Source organism: Kogia breviceps, chromosome 1, assembly GCF_026419965.1.
Source record: "Kogia breviceps isolate mKogBre1 chromosome 1, mKogBre1 haplotype 1, whole genome shotgun sequence".
Taxonomy (NCBI): Eukaryota; Metazoa; Chordata; class Mammalia; order Artiodactyla; family Physeteridae; genus Kogia; species Kogia breviceps.
In genome coordinates, this window is record NC_081310.1 from 174217802 (window position 1) to 174238098 (window position 20297).

A 20297-nucleotide genomic window follows, 5' to 3' on the forward strand; every position below is an offset into this window, starting at 1 on the left:
CTAACCCCAAAATCCTATTTTCAAGTTTCTTAGGGCAACAAGCTCATCTTCCAAATGCTTTATATAGGAATATACTAGGACCTCTTCTACCATAATTCTGATAGCTAAGTAACACTGTGTCTTTGTGGAATCACCCACAGGCTTGCCAGAGTAAGGAGAGAGACTCTTCTTTTTGAAATGACAAGGGCCTCCAGAAACTGGTGCAAAAGACAAAATAATAGGAATTACCTGGGAAACAGGAAGATAAAACAATGGGAGAAAAGCTGCCATTTGGGGATAAAATGAAAACAAAAGTAGAACCCCCATTTCTGTGTGCCACAGCTCATGCTGTGAGACAGCAGCAATAAAGGCTGACACCCAGAGAAGTGGGCATTTTAGTGGGTTTTCTACAAACATTTCAAGACACTTGGGGTCTAATGGGCTCCACAGATTTTCTGTGTGCATAATCATTTTGCAGAGTTTCAGCTCCTTGAACTTAATTTACCCACATCCAGACCCACAGCTGAGAAGGCTACACCCAGAAAGTGAAAGGGACACATTACTGCATGAAAAGCAGTGAAGGCCTTTTCCCCTGATTTGAGGGACCCCATGGCAAAAGCACCAGAGGCTTCTATCCTTCACAGAATTGGCTTGGCAGTGAAAATCAAAATCAAGACCACTTCACTCTCTACCTTTTCAAAAAAGTTGAGTATTTTTATTGGGTCTTCAAGTCTGGGTCCCACAGTCCTCATCTGATGCCACTCTTAGCTCTGTACTGATTTCTCCCCTGACTTTTACATAGGGCTTGCCCAAGTAACCTACTGCAGCCAAGGTTTCACTCCAAAGCTACCTCTCTAAGGTCTAAGGTTACTATGGTAGAGTTTTATACAACAGTTTTCCTTAAAAATATTCCACAATTTGTTATTCCCAAACAAAATAAGATTATGCACCACTCAGAGAAATTGGTTAGTCATTCTGAAGATGTCTAAGAACTATATCACTGCCAAAGAACAACATTTCTCAGTTCATATTCTTTCCTTCAATTTTCATTTGTACATCCACACTGTGGTTCACGAGTCGTCTGTTTTCCATTATCTTATATCAAGTCAAGAGGACTTGGACTTATAGATCGTTTTCCAAAGCTGGATGCATTCACAGTTTGGTGCATACCAACGTGTATGAAAATAGGAACCCCACTTCCACTTTAATCTGATAATTCAACATCAGAGTCTTCTGATTTGGCTTTGGCAAGTTCTTCGTGTACCTCCCTCACCATGAGAATACGTGTTAACATGGTGTCCAGGGTCCCAGGGTCTATTGGAAATGTGGAGTACCACATGGGGCTATTTGGAACACAGGAGCGCTCAGGTTGAAGGTAAAACACATCATTCCTCTGCTTCACACTTTCAGAACTATACACAGGAAAAAAAAAAAGAAAAAGAAAGAAAGGGATCAGAGAGTATAAGAAATATGTTACTCTTTAAATATAATGGCTCTCAACTTTTCCATACTGTGACTAATAAACAATGCACCTACAGAGATAAATAAGTTTATAGGCATTTATGCTCCAGGAGCAACCTGTAACTCTGTATTTTTTCTCCCACACTCAAGAATCACAGTGGATTGAAAGTGAGTATAATGTTAATAGATGACAAAGTGTAAATCTTTCAAACTTTAGTACTTAAAACATTACTAGGAGTAACAAAAAATTCAACTCACATGTGACACTATTGCTGAGAACCACATATCCTCAGTGCCCAATATCCTGGAATGAATCCCAAGAGCACTCAATACACATTATCAAAGAACAAACCCAGTGATTATATTTCTTTGAGAAAAAAATGCTTTAGTGTGGATCTTACAACTCTTTAAAGTCATAAAGTTTCTGTAAGAAAAACACCACTCAAAAATTTCAATTCTTTAAGATAAATTGTTTTTCTATTTATAGTTAGTACTACAACTTTTCCCCTTCTTTTCTATATAAATAATAAATTCACAGCAGTTTAGATATCACATAAAGTTGAGCAACAGTTGTAAAGATCAAACAATGGCAGTGATTCTTGCTTCTCAAGTGATTTTTGGGAAAAAAAAATTTACCAAGGTAAAGCAATTTGTTTCTTGGTTCAAAATCCAGGCAGATATGAGAATGGAGAAAAAATAAAATGATAAGTAAATCCTTGTTTAGAGTTACAGACCAGCTACATTTCTGAAATCTATAGTATTTTAACTATTTTTTACAGTGTGTTGTATCTAGTTCAGAGGAAAATCACTTACCATTTGGACAGGTAAAACTCATAAAGTCGGACTGGGCATCTTAGTGGGTTGTCAGTATTTTCTGCCATCTCCACACCCACTGGAACCTCATCATCTTCACTTCGTTTCCTCTTGCCAACAGTTAGTTTATCTTGAGACAGGAAATTATAATCAAAGTATTAGAAAAGTCTTTCTTCAAGTCTTAAGACACCCAATGAGCTTTGCTTCTAGTCACTCCCTCTCCCTTCCTTTCACTTACTCACTTGTTCAACATTTATTGAGGACCTGTGGAGGCACCAGATTAGTGCTGGGTTAATCAAACAACGTCCCTGTCCTGTAAAATTTACGTTTCCCTTCTCACCAAAGTGGAGGCAGCATGACAAAAAGCACTGATGCTTCAGAGTACGTCTCAATTCTGAGCCTGACTTTAAGAGATTTTATTAGGCATAGGGTTGTTAAGCCACAGCAAAATAAAGAGAAAAAAGGGTTCCATATGTTCTTCTATAGTAGAGATCAAGACAGAAGTTGATCTCTTTCTCTGAAAATACTTCTCCTGTGGGGCACCTGTGTCCACTGAGCATTTGTTTAAGTTTCTTTCATTTGCATAGTATTATGAGAAATGAAATCTTTATTGGGAAAAGAAATTCTCAGTAAGTTGACCATTTGATAAAGAAAAGGCGAACCCCTTTTCACCAACAGAATTTTGCAGAGGCCAAGGGTTATCAGAAAGAAGCCAGGGTGAGACTTCCCTGGCAGTCCAGTGGTTAAGACTCTGCGTGTTTCAATGCAGGTGGTGCGGGTTTGATCCCTGGTCGAGGAGCTAAGATCCCACATGCCTTGCGGCCAAAACCCCCACCAAAACATAAAACAGAAGCAATATTGTAATAAATTCAATAGACTTTAAAAATGGTCCACATCAAAAAAATAAGAAGCCAGGGTGAAGACATGGAAGGTAGGCTGTTTCTTTCCCACTTTCTCCATTCAGTTTTCAAGAGAGTATTAGGTGGATCTGAAAACCTGAGGAAAAAAGGTTTTCTTCTTTTTTTCTTATAGATACTTTATCAACTGATCCAGAACTTTCCCCAGCTTCCTGTATTAGTTATCACTTAAACAAAAGTCACCCAGTTTTCCATTTAGAGATTACCTAAATAATTTGCTAGCTGCTCATTCAGAAAAAGAAGCTAAATTTATTACCAATCTGGTAAAGCACCTAATCAGAAAACAGGGAAATGTTGCCTCCTTGCCTCTGCCTCTCTGAATTAATATCAATTAAGAGCATAAAGTGGGCTATATATAAACACAATAAAGGAAAGAGGACATGGACACATAGTGAAAAAGCAAGATAATCTTAGTATTTTCTAAAGTAAAGGAGCAACTGAGAAAAAAGTTAACACAACGATGAACATCACAATTATTCTTTACAGATTTTAGTTTCAGTAATTTAAAATTCTCACATTGAAAACATATACTTCACTCTTTTCCCAAGGAAGTAACAGCTTGATTTGGGGAATTTTAGGACTTAACAATTTTCTTCAAAATTAATACATGTAATTTCTAGTTCCATAATAACATTAATTTTTTATACATTAAAAACAAATTATTACTTAATATGCTGTTTTTGGAATGTAAGACCATAAACCTTCTAATAAAAGTCACTGCTGATATTATTCTACTGTGTATGAAGGCAGTATACTCTACGTCAGGTTTAAGTTCCTTCATATTTTGACAATGTTAACTAAGACGGAGTACTCTGGTCAGAAACAAAAAGTTTTAGAAACAGTAGATTTAAAAGTTAAGCAAGTTTCTTTTAACTAGGAATTGACCTATCTGTTGCCTCTTAATCAGTGATTCCCAACCTTGGCTGTATATTTAAATTCCCTGAGAAGTTTTAAAATGCAGATTATCTGGGCTATAGACCAATTAAATCCGAATTTCTAATTTAAAAGCCAATAAAACAGGACTTCCCTGGCAGTCCAATGGTTAAGACTCTGTGCTTCCACTGCAGGGGACACAGGTTCAATCCCTGGTCTGGGAACTAAGATCCTATAAGCCATGCAGTGCAGCAAGAAAAAAAAAAAAAAAAACCCAATAGAAGTGATTCCTCTGATTTTGAGTTGAGCCTTTAACCTGGCCCTGACAATAAAGAAAAGCATTTAAATGTTAAAGCTACACTCTTCCATGTCTAGAATTTGCAATTACTCTTCTGTAATGTGTCTATCTGAATACTAATAAGACTTCAAATAGCAATCTTACAAGAGGGGGACAAGATGGCAGAGTAGGAAGATCCTGGGCTCATCTCCTTCCATGAACACACCAAAATTACAACTACACATAGAGGAACTATCCCTGAGAAAGACCTGAAGACTGGCAGAAAAGATTTTCCACAACTAAGGATGAAAAGAAAATCCTCATTAAGATGGGTAGGAGGGATGGAGATGGTATCTGGCCAGGACCCATACCTCTGGTGCAGGGATCCACAAGCAGAGAGGAGATCACAACTGTAGAGGTCCTCCTGAGGAGCAAAGGGTCCAAACCCCACACTGAGCTCCCCAGCCTCGGGGGGACCATCACCAGAAAGACAAACCCCCATAACAACTGGCTTTGAAAACCAGTGGGACTTATGTCCAGAGGGCTGTAAGAAACTGAAACTCCACTCTAAAGGGCACATGCAAAAACTCTCTTGCTCCAAGTCCCATCGCAGAGGCAGTGGTTTGAAAAATACCTGGGTCATACGTAAAGGAGATTCATTGACTGATTTTACGGTGAGTGCAGGAGAGTCAGGGATCTTTTGTAATTTTCTCAGGTTATGTAGCCACTGGGCAACACCAGGATTTTTTGTTCACCTTCTACACCTAGCTGGTACAGTGCTGGTGGGCACCATTTATGACTCTCCGCATCTCACCCCTGGTTCACCTGTAGATCCACCCCAGTTGGCACTCCTCCAAAGCAACACCCTACGCTATCATACTCAGCAGGTGGCTTCAGCGAGCACTAGAGCCCAAAGCATCCCACCATCCTGCCACTCCCAGCAGGCTCCCTCAGCTGGTACTGGAGCCCCTCCAAAAGCAGCTCCCACCCTAGGAGATCGCCCCGCACACCAAAGTACCTGCAAGAGTCACAGCTGGGCATTACAGCCAGAGGCTGTAATGTGTGCAGAGGCCAGCCCTGCACACTAGCACACCTGTGGCCATCATGGTCCAGCCACAACAGGAGGGTGCATGCAGCCTTGTGCTACTGGGCCTCACAGGATACCTTTTATATAAAGCCATGCTTTTAAGAATGGGAGATGTAGATGATCTATCTAGTACATAGAAAGAAACACACAGAGCTAGGAAAACTGAGGAGACAAAGGAACTGTTCCAGAGGAAAGAACAAGACAAAAACCTAAAAAAAAAAAAACCTGAAAAGAACTAAACAAAACAAAGATAGACAATCTACCAGATAAAGAGTTCAAAATAATGGTCATAAAGATACTAACCGAATTCAGGAGAAGAATGGAGGACCACTGTGAGACCTTCAATGAAGAGATAAAGAAAATAAAAAAGACCAATCAGAGATAAAGAATACAATGACTGAAATGAAAAATCCACTACAGGGAATCAATAGCAGATTAGATGAAGCAGAAGAATGGATCAGTGACCTGGAAGAAAGAGTGGCAGAAATCACCCACTGGAACAGCAGAAGGAAAAAAAAAACTGAGGATAGCTTACCTCTGGGGACAACATCAAGCATACTAACATTTGCATTATAAGGACTCCAGAAGGAGGAGAGAAAAAGAAACAGAAAACTTATTTGAAGAAAAAATGGCTGAAAACTTGACTAACCTGGAGAAGTCATCCAATTTCAGGAAACAGAGAGTCCTAAACAAGATGAACCCAAAGAAACCCACACCAAGCACATTATAATTAAAATGTCAGAAGTTAAAGACAGAGAGAGAATATTTAAAGCAGCAAGAGAAAAACAACTAGTTACATACAGGGGAGCCTGCATAAGACCATCAGCTGGCTTTTCAGTAGAAACTTTACAGGCCAGAAGGGAATGGCATGAGATGTTCAAAGTGCTAAAAGGAAAAAATCTACCACCAAGACTATCTGTCAAGATTATCATTCAGAATTAAAGGAGAAATAAAGTTTCCCAGAGAAGCAGAAACTAAAGGAGTTTATCATTACTAAACTGACCTTACAATAAACGTTCAAGGGACTTCTTTAAACATAAGAAAAGGCCATAACTAGAAATATGAAAATTATGGAAGAAAAAATATCTCTATGTAAAGGCAAACATATAGTAAAGGTAGTGAATCAACCACCTGTATACCTAGTATGAAGATTTAAAAAGTAGTAAGATCATATAATCTATAATTATTAGTTAAAGAATATGCAAAATTTTTTTAAAGTATGTCAAAAACATAAAAGGTGAGGGAGGAGTAAAAATGTAGCACTTTTAGAATGCACTCAAACTTAAAACAACTATCAACTTAAAATAGACTGCTATATACATAAGTTGTTATATAACAGCCTTATGATAACCACAAACCAAAACCCAATAATAGATATACACACGAAAAAGAAAAAAGATTACAAACATAACACTAAAAAGTCATCAAATCACAAGGGAAGAGAGCAAGAGAAAAAGAAACAGACAAGAACAATACAACCAACAGAAAACAATGAACAAAATAGTAATAAGTACATACCTATCAGTAATTACTTTACATGTAAATAGAATAAATGCTGCAATCTAAAGATACAGGGTGGCTGACTGGATACCAAAATAAGATCCATATATATGCTGCCTACCACAGACTCACTTCAGATCTAAAGAAAACACACAGACTGAAAGCAAGTGGATACAAAAAGATATTCCAAGCAAATGGAAACGAAAAGACAGCTGGGGTAGCAATACTCATATCAGATGAAACAGACTTTAAAACAAAGAGACAAAGAAGGACACTGCATAATGATAAAGGGATTGATCCAAAAATAAGAAGAAACACTTGTATATATGTATGCATCCTACACAGGAGCACCTAAATATATAAAGCAAATATTAAGAGACATAAAAGAAGAAAGTGACAATAACACACTAACAGTAGGGGACTTCAACACTCCATTTACATCAATGAACAGATCATCCAAACACAAAATAAATAAGGAAACATTGGCCTCAAATGATACATCTGACCAGATGGACTTAATAAATAGTATATTCCACCCCAAAATAGCATAACATTCAAGTACACATGGAACATTCTCCAGGATAGATCACATGTTAGGCTACAAAACAAATCTCAATAAGTTTAAGAAAACTGAAATCATATTAAGCATCTTTCCTAACCACAACAGTACCAGACTAGAAATCGACTAAAAGAAAAACACTGGCAAAAACAAATATGTGGAGTCTAAATAACAAACTACTAAACAACCAATGGATCACTGAAGAAATCAAAAAATCTATGGGATGCAGCAAAAACAGTTCTAAGAGAGAAATTTATAGCAATATAGGTCTACCTTAGGAAACAAGAGAAATCTCAAATAATTTAACCTTACACCTAACGGAGCTAGAAAGAGAACAACCAAAACCCAAAACTAGCAGAAGGAAGGAAATGATAAAGATCAAAATGAAAATAAATGAAACAGAGACTTTAAAAAAAAAAAAAAAGAAAAGAAAAGAGCCTGTCCTTTGAAAAGATGAACAAAAGATGACACAAACCTTTAGCCAGATTCATCAAGAAAAAAAAGAGAGGGCCCAAATAAATAAAATGAAAAATTTAACAGAAGTTACAATTGACACCACAGAAATACAACAGATCATACTATGAACAACTATACGCCAACAGATTGGACAACCAAGAGGAAATGGATAAATTCCTAGAAACATACTATCTTTCAAGACTAAATCAGGCAAGAAATAGAAAACATGAACAGACCAATTACCAACAATGAAACTGAATCAGTAATCATAAAACTCCCAACAAACAAAAGTCTGGAACCTGATGGCTTTACAGATGAATTCTACCAAACATTTAAAGAAGAGTTAATACCTATCTGTCTCAAGTTATTTCAAAACATAGAAGAGAAAGGAACTCTTCCAAACTCATTCTAAAAGGCCAGCATGATACTAAAGCCAAAGACACCAAAGAAATAAAATTACAGGCCAATATCGCTGATAAACACAAATGCAAAAATACTCAACAAGATTTCAGCAAACTGAATTCAACAATACATTAAAAGGATCGTATACCATTAGCAAGTGGGATTTATCCCAGGGATGCAAGGATAGATCACTATTCACAAATCAACATGATATACCACACTAAGAAAATGAAGGATACAAAGCACAAGATCATCTCAATAGATGCAGAAAAAGCTTTTGAAAAAATTCAACATCCATTTCTGATAAAAACCCTCAACAAAGTGGCTACAGAGGGAATATACTGCAACATAATAAATGCCATGTATGACAAACTCACAGCTAAGATCATACTCAATGGTGAAAAGTTAAAACTACTTCCTCTAAGGTTGGGAATAAGACAAGGATGCCCACTCTTGCCACTTTCATTCAACATAGTATTAGAAGTCCTCCTAGCCATGGCAATCAGATAAGAAAAGGAAATTTTTAAAATCCAAACTGGAAAGGATGAAGTAAAACCACCACCATCTGCAGATGACATGATACTGTATACAGACTATTCTAAAGACACTACCAAAAAACTATCAGAATAAATAAATTCAGTAAGTACATTTTACAGGATATAAAATATGCAGAAATCTTTTGCATTTCTATACACTCATGATGATCTATCAGAAAGAAATTAAGAAAACAATCCCATTTACAATTGCATCAAAAATAATACCTAGGAATAAATTTAACCAAAGAGGTGAAAGACCTGTACTCTAAAAACTGTAAGACACTGATGAAAGAAATCAAAGACAACACAAATAAATGTAAAGATACACCATGCTCATGGATTGAAAGAATTAATAGTGTTAAAATGTCCATCCCCAAATAACTTACAGATTCAATGCAATGCTATCAAAATACCAGTGGCATTTTTCAAAAAATAGAGCAGATACTCCTAAAATTTACATGGAACCACAAAAGACCCCAAATAACCGAAGCTATCTTGAGTAAGAAGAACAAAGCTGGAGGTTCACACTCCCTGAGTTCAAACTACAGTTGACCCTTAAACACGTGGATCCACTTACACATGGATTTTTTTTTTCAATAATTAGATACTACAGTACTATACAATCATGGCTGTTTGAATCTGCAGATGTGAAACTGTGGATAAGGAGGGCTGACCATAAAATTATATGTGGATTTTGGACTGTGAGTAGGGTTGGTGGCCCAACCTACGTATTGTTTAAGGGTCAACTGCATACCACAAAGCCATAGTAATCAAAACAGTATGACAGTGGCACAAAAACAAACACACAGATCAATGGAACAGAATAGCTTGCCCCGACATAGACCCATGCTTATATGGCCAATTAACGTATGACAAAGGAAGCAAGAATATACAATGGGGAAAAGACAGACTCTTCAATAAATGGAGTTGAGAAAACTGGACAGCTACATGGAAAAGAATGAAACTGGACCACTTTTTTCACATCATATACAAAATTAAACTCAAAATGGATTAAAGACTTAAACATTAAGAACTGAAACCATAGGGAGGGTGGGAGGGAGACGCAAGAGGGAAGAGATATGGGAACATATGTATATGTATAACTGATTCACTTTATTATAAAGCAGAAACTAACACACCATTGGAAAGCAATTATACTCCAATGAAGATGTTAAAAAAAAAAAAAACGGAAACGATAAAAGTCCTAGAAGAAAACACAGGCAGGAAACTTTGACATCGGTTTTAATAATATTTTTTTGGATCTGTCTCCTCAGGTAAAGACAACCAAAGCAAAAATAAACAAATGGGATCACATCAAACTAAAAAGATTTTGCATAGCAAAGGAAACACTTAACAAAATGAAAAGGCAACCTACTGAATGGGAGAGGATATTTGCAAATTATATATCTGGAAAGGGGTTAATATCCAAAATGTATAAAGAACTCAATATCCAACAAACAAACAAACAAAAAAATGGAATTAAAAAATGGGCAGAGGATCTGAATAGCCATTCCGAAAAGGGACATACAGATTGACAACAGACACAGACAAACGGAAAGATGCTCCACATCACTAATCATCAGCGAAATGCAAGTCAAAACCACAATGAGATAACGCCTCACACTTGTCAGAATGACTATCATGAAAGGGACAAGAGATAGCAAGTGTTGGTGAGGATGTGTAAAAAGGGGAACACTCATGCACTGTTGGTGGGGATGTAAATTGGTGCATCCATTATGAAAAACAGTATGGAGCTTCCTCAAAAATTAAACATAGAACTACCATTTGATCCAGCAATTCCACTTCTGGGTATTTTTTACCCAAAGAAAACAAAAACACTAATTCAAAAAGATATGTATGCACCCCTATTGTCCATTGCAACATTATTGATAATAGCCAAAATATGGAAGTGTCCATCAACAGAATGGATTAATTCACTCAGCTATAAAAAAGAATGAAATCTTGCCATTTGTGACAACATAGAGGGTGTTATGCTAAGTGAAATAAGTCAGTGAGAAAAAGAAAAATACCATATGATTTCACCTATATGTAGAATATAAAAAATAAAACAAATGAACAAACAAAACAGAAATAGACTCACAGATACAGAGAACAAATTGGTGTTTGCCAGAGGGAAGAGGGGTGGGGGATGGGCAAAATAGGTGAAGGGGATTAAGAGGAACAAACTTCCAGTTATAAGATAAGGCACAAGGAGGTACATACAGCATAAGGAATATGGCTAATAATATTGGAATGACTTTGTACAGAGACAGTTATTAGACTTATCATGATGATCATTTCATAATGTATTTAAATGTCAAGTCTCTATGTTGCACACCTGAAACTAACATAATATTGTACATCAACTATACTTCAATTTTAAAAAAAAGAATGAAAGAAAGAAATCTTAAAAACTCTACCACACACCTGGTTCTGTCTCCTGCTTTTGTGAAGGTGGGAAGAACCTCAGATATGTCATCTTGGTACTGTACTTCAGAGTCCTGGTCCGTCTCATTACATGGGCAAAGGAAAGCTTCAAGTGTTCAGTAACATTCTTTAGTTGAAAGTATTTGGTATTGAAGAAAAGGAGGGTGTTCAAGAGGACGATTGGTGAGTAAGCACCCAGCTGTTTGCACTCCCACAAATGCTCTTCTTCAATGCGAGAGAACATGTAACCTGAACAGAAGAAAGGGGAAAAAGAAACAGTACTAAGCTCCTGCTAAATGGGACTAAGTAATTTCTCTAATCCTCAGACAGAAAGATACTAAGGAAAAGACTGTTCCTCTTTCTCCCTCTTCCTCATACAGAAAAATAGAAAAAGCACTGCAAAGAAAAGGGCAGATGATTCCACTGAAGGAGACATTTGTGAGCACTCCCCTGAAACAGTTTTAATCTATTGTTATTTTAGACCAGGGGTTGGTAAACTTTTTCTGTGAAGAGCCAGATGGTAAACATATTAAGCACTGTGGGCCATGAGGGCTTTGAAAACAACTTTGTTGTTGTAAAAGATAAGGAAGCGTAGACAATACATAAACAAATAGGTGTGACTATTTGTAAAATTTATTTATAGAAACAAATTTGAATTTCATTCAATTTTCACATGCCACAAAATATTTTTCTTTAATTTTTTTCCCAACTATTTAGAAATGTAAAAAATATTTTTACCTCATGTACTATACAGAAACAGGCAGCAGGACTGATCTGGCCCATGAGCTGCAGTTTGCAGACTCCTGTTTGAGATCATTCTGTTTATTGCTAACTGGTTCAGTTTTATTTGGCTAATATCTTTAGAGGGCAGATAGCTCCCTCTCTCCCTCCTATCTCTTATTTTAAATTTATATTAAGAGAATTACTTCAAGATAACTTATCTGGATTTTTCTTGAAAAGCAGAGATCAGAAAAATTAAAATAAGTATACTTTTAAAGGCACCTTCCTCATGATACCCCTTAAACACAGGTCTTTCCTGACGTTCTCTCCCCAATCCTCTTTGTTGCTGCTTCTGCATTCTATTTCTGGAACACTATCCATGAACACAGATTTATTACTTCCAAATCTATGTCTCTAGCCCCCTCTTTGAATGCTAAATGCATCATGCCACCACACTGCTCATAATGCTTCAAAGGTGCCCTGTAGCCCAACAGAAAGGGCACACATTTCTGGGCATCACATTCAAACTCTGACATTCACAGCCAAGGAGCATGAGACCAGGAGTGAATTAGGGACTTGTCCGAAGACTTATGGTCATAGACAATTCAATGATGAAGACTTAACTCTCTTTAACAACCAGTTCAGGGTACTTTTTATAAACTACTGAAAAAGGTCCACTGCTAACAGACTCTAAAAGTAGCATATGTGCCAGCTATTGATACCGTGAACAACTTTACCAAAACTACCAGATCAAAAATGGTTTCTAAAAAGTAAATGTAATCTTCAGTTGTTTTTTATATTCAATAGTTAGTATCTATTCATGTACTGTATGGAAGGTATAGTTTTACTAAAATAATTGCTAATAAACCAAAGACTTTCTCCTCAAAAGTCCAAATATATTATAAATCAAGAAAAATATAAAATGAACAATTATAAAAAGAGAATTACAAAAAAGCAATTAAAGAAGGCATATCATGAAAAGAATCAAAATATAATCATCCTACCATTAGGAAGTATTGTAGGTTCCCATATTTTCAAGAGTTTGGTAAGTTCAATCATAAATCTGGAATAGGGCTCAGTAAAAATGTTATCTATTCTACCATTTTCAAACAGGTACTACAAGAGAAAAGAATGGAAACATACATGTTGATACAAAAACACACAAGTTTTTAAAAAGAATATTTTTAGGAATATAGTTTACCCTTAGTTTTTGTCCTTACAATACTGTGAACCATTTTAAGGATACAGTTAAAACACCAGAATTTAAGCTAAAGATTCTTTTCAAATGAATTAACATTATCTTGAGCACTGACCTTGTAAGGTAAAGTTTTCTATTTCCTTTTAAAAACATGAATGGTATAAAATAATTATAGTAAGTTAAGTACCTTTTAGTTAGTTAATAAAACTGATAGACTAAAAATTGGTCCTAATTCAAATTTCTCAAATCATTTTTCTAATTCTCAGTGTCTGAGGTGTGCTCTTAGCAGTTTTTGTTTGTTTTTTAGCCTAGTTATAAGATGACTTCCTGAAAATAATATAGTTCGCTACTGTCAGATAACCTGAGGCTATCCAAAATTTAAAACTATTTATTTGGAGGCTTCTAACCACAGCTCTCAACTCTCTGCCTCACAAGCCAGCCTTCAAAAAGTTCAAGTCTAACTATAGGACTTAAAAGTATGCTAATTATAACCAGCAAGAATCATATCACAGGGGCTTCCCCGGTGGCACAGTGGTTAAGAATCCACCTGCCAATGCAGGGGACATGGGTTCGAGCCCTGGTCCAGGAAGATCTCACATTCCGCAGAGCAACTAAGCCCATGTGCCGCAACTACTGAGCCTGTGAGTCACAACTACTGAGTCCATGTGCCGCAACTACTGAAGCCCACATGCCTAAAGCCTGTGCTCTGCAACAAGAAGCCACCACAATGAGAAGCCTGCACACCGCAATGAAGACTAGCCCCCACTCACCACAACTAGAGAAAGCCCGTGCGCAGCAACAAAAAAAAGACCCAACACAGCACCACCCCCCAAAGAAAAGAATCACATCATAGAAAGGGAAACACACAACAGCTTGAGTAAATGACTGTTAAATATTTTGATGGTGCAGGTCAGGTCAGATGCAAGCACTTCAGAAATACAATGAGCAGAACAAGAGAATAACACAAAGTAGCATAATTATATGCTAAAAATCTTTCAGTGTTTTTAAGATCTGGTATTTTAAACTTATTTATCTATGGCTATCTTGGTTTCCTGCTTTTTGATCTATGTATGACTTGCAGTAAATTTTTATTTCCACTTAAATTTATTCCGGCTAATAAAAATACACACCATTTCAACATGCATTTTTATAGGTCTCTTCAAAGGCAATTTATGATATTGCCAGATTACAGTTTGTTGTTGAAAAGTATTCTTCATTTTCTTCTTTAATAAAGTTATTTTCACGACTTAAAAATATTCTCATTATGGAAAGAGTTTAAAATACCGAAAAGGTGGAAGAAAGATATACTCAAACTCACTACACAAAGGCAACTACTATTAACAGTCAGGAGTTATTTCAATCTTTAAAAAAATTTCCTTTATGAATATACAGAATTGAGTTTTGTACATTTACTCAAATATGAGTACCTATAAAATACAGGGGTTTAAAAAAAATCACTTCTCCCTTAGACCAGAAACAAGATAAAAATGCCACTTCTATTGAACACTGTAAAGGAAATCCTAGCCAGAGTAATCAGGCAAGAAAGAGAAATAAAAAGTATTGAAATAGGAAAGGAAGAAGTAAAACCATCTCTATTTGCAGTGACATGAACCTATATATAGAAAATTCTAAAGAGTCTACAAAAAAACTAGTTATTAGAGCTAGTAAATGAACGTAGTAAAGCTGCAGAGTACAAGCAACACAAAATCAGTTGTAATAAACAATCCAAAGAGAAAATTAAGAAAATTCCATTTACGACAGCATCAGATAGAATAAAATACTTAATAAATTTAACCAAAGAGGTATGTGATTTACACGCTTAAAACTACATAAAACTGCTGAAACACCTAGGGAAAACATCTTGTACTCATGGATCTAAAGACAAAATTGTTAAAACAGCAATATTCCCCAAAGCAATCTACAGATTCAATACAATCCTATCAAAATCCCAGCGGTTTGGGCTTCCCTGGTGGCGCAGTGGTTGAGAGTCCGCCTGCCGATGCAGGGGACACGGGTTCGTGCCCCGGTCCGGGAAGATCCCACATATGACCGGGAAGATCCCACATGCTGCGGAGCGGCTGGGCCCGTGAGCCATGGCCGCTGAGCCTGCGCGTCCGGAGCCTGTGCTCCGCAACGGGAGAGGCCACAACAGTGAGAGGCAAAAAAACAACAACAACAACAAAATCCCAGCGGTTTAGTTTTTATTTTTTGAAGAAATGGAAAAGTTGATCCTAAAATTGATATGAAATTGCAAGGAACCTCGAATAGCCAAAAGAATCTTAAGGAATCACACTTCCCAATTTCAAAACTTACTACAAACCTACAGTAATCAAGATAGTGAGTACTGCCATAAGAATAGCCATAAACCAATGTATTAAAAACTAGAGTCCAAAATAAACACATGCATATTTAGTCAAATGATTTTTGACAAGGATGTCTCCTGTCACCTATGTCAAATCACCTATGTCATTTCTTTTGTGAACTGCTATTTATGCCTTTTTTGTGCATTTACCAATAAAATGCACCGACCTCAATTTCTCTTATTCTAACAGTCTCAGTTTAACTTATAAAAGGCTTATATGACCCAAGACTTTTAAATCAGGGTCAGTAGTTCATTAAGAAGAGAGTATAAGAGCAACACCAAACAAACAATATACACTATAATTTTTCAGCTTAATTCACAAGTTCTATCAGAATTATTAAAAATGCAATAGATTTCATAACAATTATTGAATTTCATACCTGCTGAATTCCAAGGCACAAGTATAAGATACTGTCTGGATCATACTTTTCACCATTTGGTCTCCGCACTTCTTGAATAAACTGGCATAAGCCTAAACTCAACTCAGCAAAAGTGCAGGACAGAATATCTTCCTTCAGCTTGATAGAGCGGACTGTGGAAAGGTAAAAAACATCTGAAATACTAACTTATAGAAAAATAATAACATTACTCAATTCACTGAATAAACACTGACTACACTGCCCCAGGTATTGTGGTGTACACTGGTGAATACATGGATTAAAGACAGATCCTGATCTCAAGGCTTTTTTCAGTAAAGAAATAAAGACAATGAAGCACATATGATGTAATAGGGTGCTATGACAGGGGTTTTATCTAAATAAAATTCTATGAAAAAAAATAAAGGCCATCTAATAGATAGGGAAGGGTCATGTTAGATTCTGGGGGATGTGAAAGGTGGAGAAGAATTAAACAAGTGGATAAAGAATTCCAATTTGAGGATATAAAAAGATTTCCCGAACTATACTCCACAAAATACTAATCATGTGAGAGCTCAAGAAAACTGGGTTTCTAAGATCTGATAAATTTGGAAAACAGCAGTATGTTATACCTGCCTCTACAGAATTCACAATGTTTTTTAACATATTAAAGGCTCTGGAGATATCTGCAAAAAAGAATGCTGTTTAACTTTCTTTAAAGTCATATTTATTTGAATAAGGAACACTTCAAATAACATATAACTTCATGCCTTTGAAAATGCCAGAAAATACAGTATGTGCTCAGCCACAAAAGTGAAAAGGTTCAGGGGACTCAGGTGAACAGCAGAAAAGAAAAGAGGGCAGATGGGGGCATATCATGGTAAGCCTCATCATATATTACATTTAGAGTTTGAAGACAACTAAAAACTGAATTAGTTTTAGGCAGGAGAGTTATCTAATTTGACTTGTAGAGATCTTACTGCAACAGACTGGTCCACACTGTGGGATGAGTTGAAACACTCTTTCTAGTTATTGCTTTTCTGCATTTAGAAAACACTGCATGTTTCCAAAGATACACTTGAGCTCCCCTCAGTTGGTTTTGCAAATTGAAATAGGTGATTCATGAGGGCAAGGAGCATGTCTGATCTTTTCACCTGAGTACCTATAACCATGCCTGATACATGACAGGTATATTCAGTAAGTATTTTTTTGGATGAATGAGTAGCTGAAATGAGTAGGCATCCCCTGTGGCTATCGCATTTAGGTTTGGTGATCTAATACAATATTATTTCTCCATTTCCACTACCCCTCCTCCTTTTTTCTTTTTTTTTAATTTTTATTTTTTTAAATTGAAGTACAGTTGACATACATATCCACTGTTTCATCTGTTTATTTTTTGGCCACGCTGTGCAGCATGCAGGATCTTAGTTCCCCAATAGGGGACTGCTTTGGGAGAATGGAGTCTTAACTACTGGACCACCAGGGAAGTCCCTACCCTTCCTTCTTTCTTAAAAATGTTGTGGCTCAAACTGGAAGGTGAAAGGCCTAGTAAACCCCCATAACAGGAGTATATTTATATCACTCTGGAGCAGAGAGATTATACTTGATCTGTGGGAACTCAATAAGTCAGTCACAGACCACAGCAGCAACTAACTGCTCCAATAAGGAGGGTAGACTGAGGCAAAGCCAAGAGTGCATGTAATCACCCAGGTATTAGAGAGAAGGTATAGTTGGAAAGGGACAAAAAAATCTAGTTACAAGGACATACTCATTCATTCCTGCCCCATCTCATCCCACAAAGATTGTGTAAGTATCTTATATAAAACACAGATAATAAAAAAGCAAAATACAAACTGAAAACAAAGTTTAGAATAGAACAACCAGGGAAAAAAGAAAGCTAATGATTAGGGTTCTAAAATTATACAGTGTTGCTCTATTTGAACTGTTTATTGGGTTCCAAAGTTCTTGGCACCAAAAATGAAACCTGCAAACATGGTCAATCATATATAGCTCCTTGATAGGAAAAATTCCTACAGTAACAGCAAGGCTTTTCCAGGTATTCTTTTTAACAACAACAACAACAAAAAGTGTTACACTGAGTTCCACACTGGTTATTCTATATAGGGCTCAAGAAGACAGATTTGAGTTACTTGTATAGTGTTAGAAAAAGAAACAAAATTCCTTATATTTGCATAAGAAACTCATGATCAGAAGATACAACCTTACCTTTATAACAAGGTCTTTAAAATTGGGAGTAGATATTAATTTCTCTTTTTAAACATAAACTTCAAATTTTAAATAATTTTAAATATTCCATTTACCAATTTAAAATCAACAATATTACAAGCAATTCAGATCACAAGGAGAGAAGTTTTACCTCTACAGCCTGGCTCTGAAGATTCTTGAGAGAGTGCATGGTCTTGAGCACTTCCTAAAGGGTCAGAACACGGGCTAGATGAGGCATGTTCAACTCCTGACAAAGAAAGAAAAATTAATGAGAAGTTTAAATAAAGATGGGAAAAAAAATTAAGTAAAGCCAAAATCAAAGTTTTATGGGAGTTTTGACCTACTATTTATCCCTTTTGAGTAGATTTATGACTTTATCTGTATTCCTCCCACCCCCTAAATCAAGACACAAATTGATGCCATGTATTTACCACATTTCAGATCTCCCTGCTCTTCCTTGGCATTTTTCCACTGAACCCAGTTCTTCCAGGCATTTACCCCATACATGTATTTCAGCGTCATCCCAGACACTGAGCACCCTTGAAAGGCTCCTTGAATAAGACTCCTGGGCTCCACAGACACTATAGACTTCTTCCGTCCCTGTAAGAATTCCAAAAATTTACAGAATATAAAATTTAGTTTCAGAGCTTTAAGAATCAGGATTCTCAAAGACAGAATGGGCATACATTTACAGAAAATGCAATTTAGTATAGATCCCAAAGATTCACAGTTCTTAGAGCTAGAAAGAGCTTTAGAAGTCATCTAATCCAATCCATATGAGAAAAGAAAAAAAGAGAAAATTGAAGTGTAGAAGGTAATATTTTAATAATCACTAACATTTGAGTATTTACTATGTTCTGGATGCTGGACCCACCCAATGAGGTATGAATCACAGTTATTACCACTCAGGTCTATTTAATGGAACATACGAATAGATGGCTCTAAAAGAAGACTCAATAAATTCTCTAACTACAATGGAATTCAGCTAGAAATCAGTAATGAAATAATGTTAGAAAAATCCTTAAAAATTAGAAATTAAACAACACGTTAAGAAACCACAAATGCGATTAGAGAATATTTTGAACTTAAGTAAAAATGAAAACAAAACGTATCAAACTTTATATAATAGTGCTAAAGCAGGGCTTATAAGGGCATTTACAGTATTAAAATGCTTCTATGAGAAGTGAAAAAAGTCTAAAATCAATAACCTAGCCTCTATGTTAAGAAACTAGAAAAAAGACTTCATTAAAACCCAAAGTAAGGAAATAATAAGAGCAAAAATCAATTTAAAAAAAGATCAAGGAAAAATCAATAAAATGAAGAGCTGGTACTTTTAGAAGGTTAAAAAAAACTGATAAATCTCCAGGTAGAATGATCAAGGATAAAAGAAAAAACACACAAATTATCAACACCTGACACCACATATATAAAAATAATAATAAGAGAAAACTGTGAACATCATTATGGCAATAAACTAGATAGCTTAGATAAATCGAACAAATTTCTTGAAAGACACAAACTAACAAAGCTTGCTCTAGAAGAAACAGATAACCTAAGTAGCTAGAGAAATTCAATTCATGTTTTAAAACCTTCCCATGAACAAAAATCCAGACCCAGATGGCTTCACTGGTGAAGTCTACCCAAGAATTAAAGTAATTATATAAACTGTATTTCAGAAAATAGAAGAGAAGGAACACTAACTCACTTACGTTACTATTATCCTGACAACAAGGCCAGATAAAGTCATCACAAGAAAAGAGATCAATAGCTTTTTTAAACTGAGACACTTAAAACCTTTACAAAGAATAGCAAACGGAATCCAGCAACATATAGAAGAATAAAAAATCAAAAGAAAGTAGTGCTCATCCCATAAATGCAAGGTTAGTTTATAATTTTAAAAATTAATGTATTTCACCACTTTAAAAGACTCAGAAAAGAAAAACCAGATGATCATCTCAAGAGATCACCTGACAAAGTTCAAAACACAATCAAAAAAACTCTGAGCAATTAGGAATAGAAGAGAACTTCCTGAACTTGACAGAGGTCATCTATGAGAAACATATAGGTAACATCATACTCAATATTGTAAGGCTGAACACCTTCCTAAAATTGGGAAGAGGCATGAAGATCTGCACTCATTACTTATAT

General features: G+C 36.0%; 1 protein-coding gene across 9 annotated transcripts in view; it reads right to left on the bottom strand.

The window, feature by feature from the left end:
* Positions 1-672: 672 nt before the first annotated feature.
* The window catches only part of ZMYM4 (zinc finger MYM-type containing 4), a 171301-nt gene continuing 151676 nt past the window's right edge, over positions 673-20297 (bottom strand). For 6 of the 9 annotated variants that reach the window (XM_067011728.1, XM_067011730.1, XM_067011729.1 and 3 more), the window contains 8 exons: positions 18581-18749; positions 18301-18396; positions 15948-16099; positions 13012-13123; positions 11288-11536; positions 5711-5746; positions 2254-2383; positions 673-1391 (listed from right to left, as the gene is read on the bottom strand). In XM_067011728.1, coding sequence (XP_066867829.1) covers positions 1184-1391; positions 2254-2383; positions 5711-5746; positions 11288-11536; positions 13012-13123; positions 15948-16099; positions 18301-18396; positions 18581-18749 — 1152 coding nt within the window. In that variant the 3' untranslated portion in view covers positions 673-1183. The remainder of the gene's footprint in view (positions 1392-2253; positions 2384-5710; positions 5747-11287; positions 11537-13011; positions 13124-15947; positions 16100-18300; positions 18397-18580; positions 18750-20297) is intronic. The other 3 variants (XM_059046581.2, XM_067011747.1, XM_067011734.1) reach the window with 1 other exon arrangement.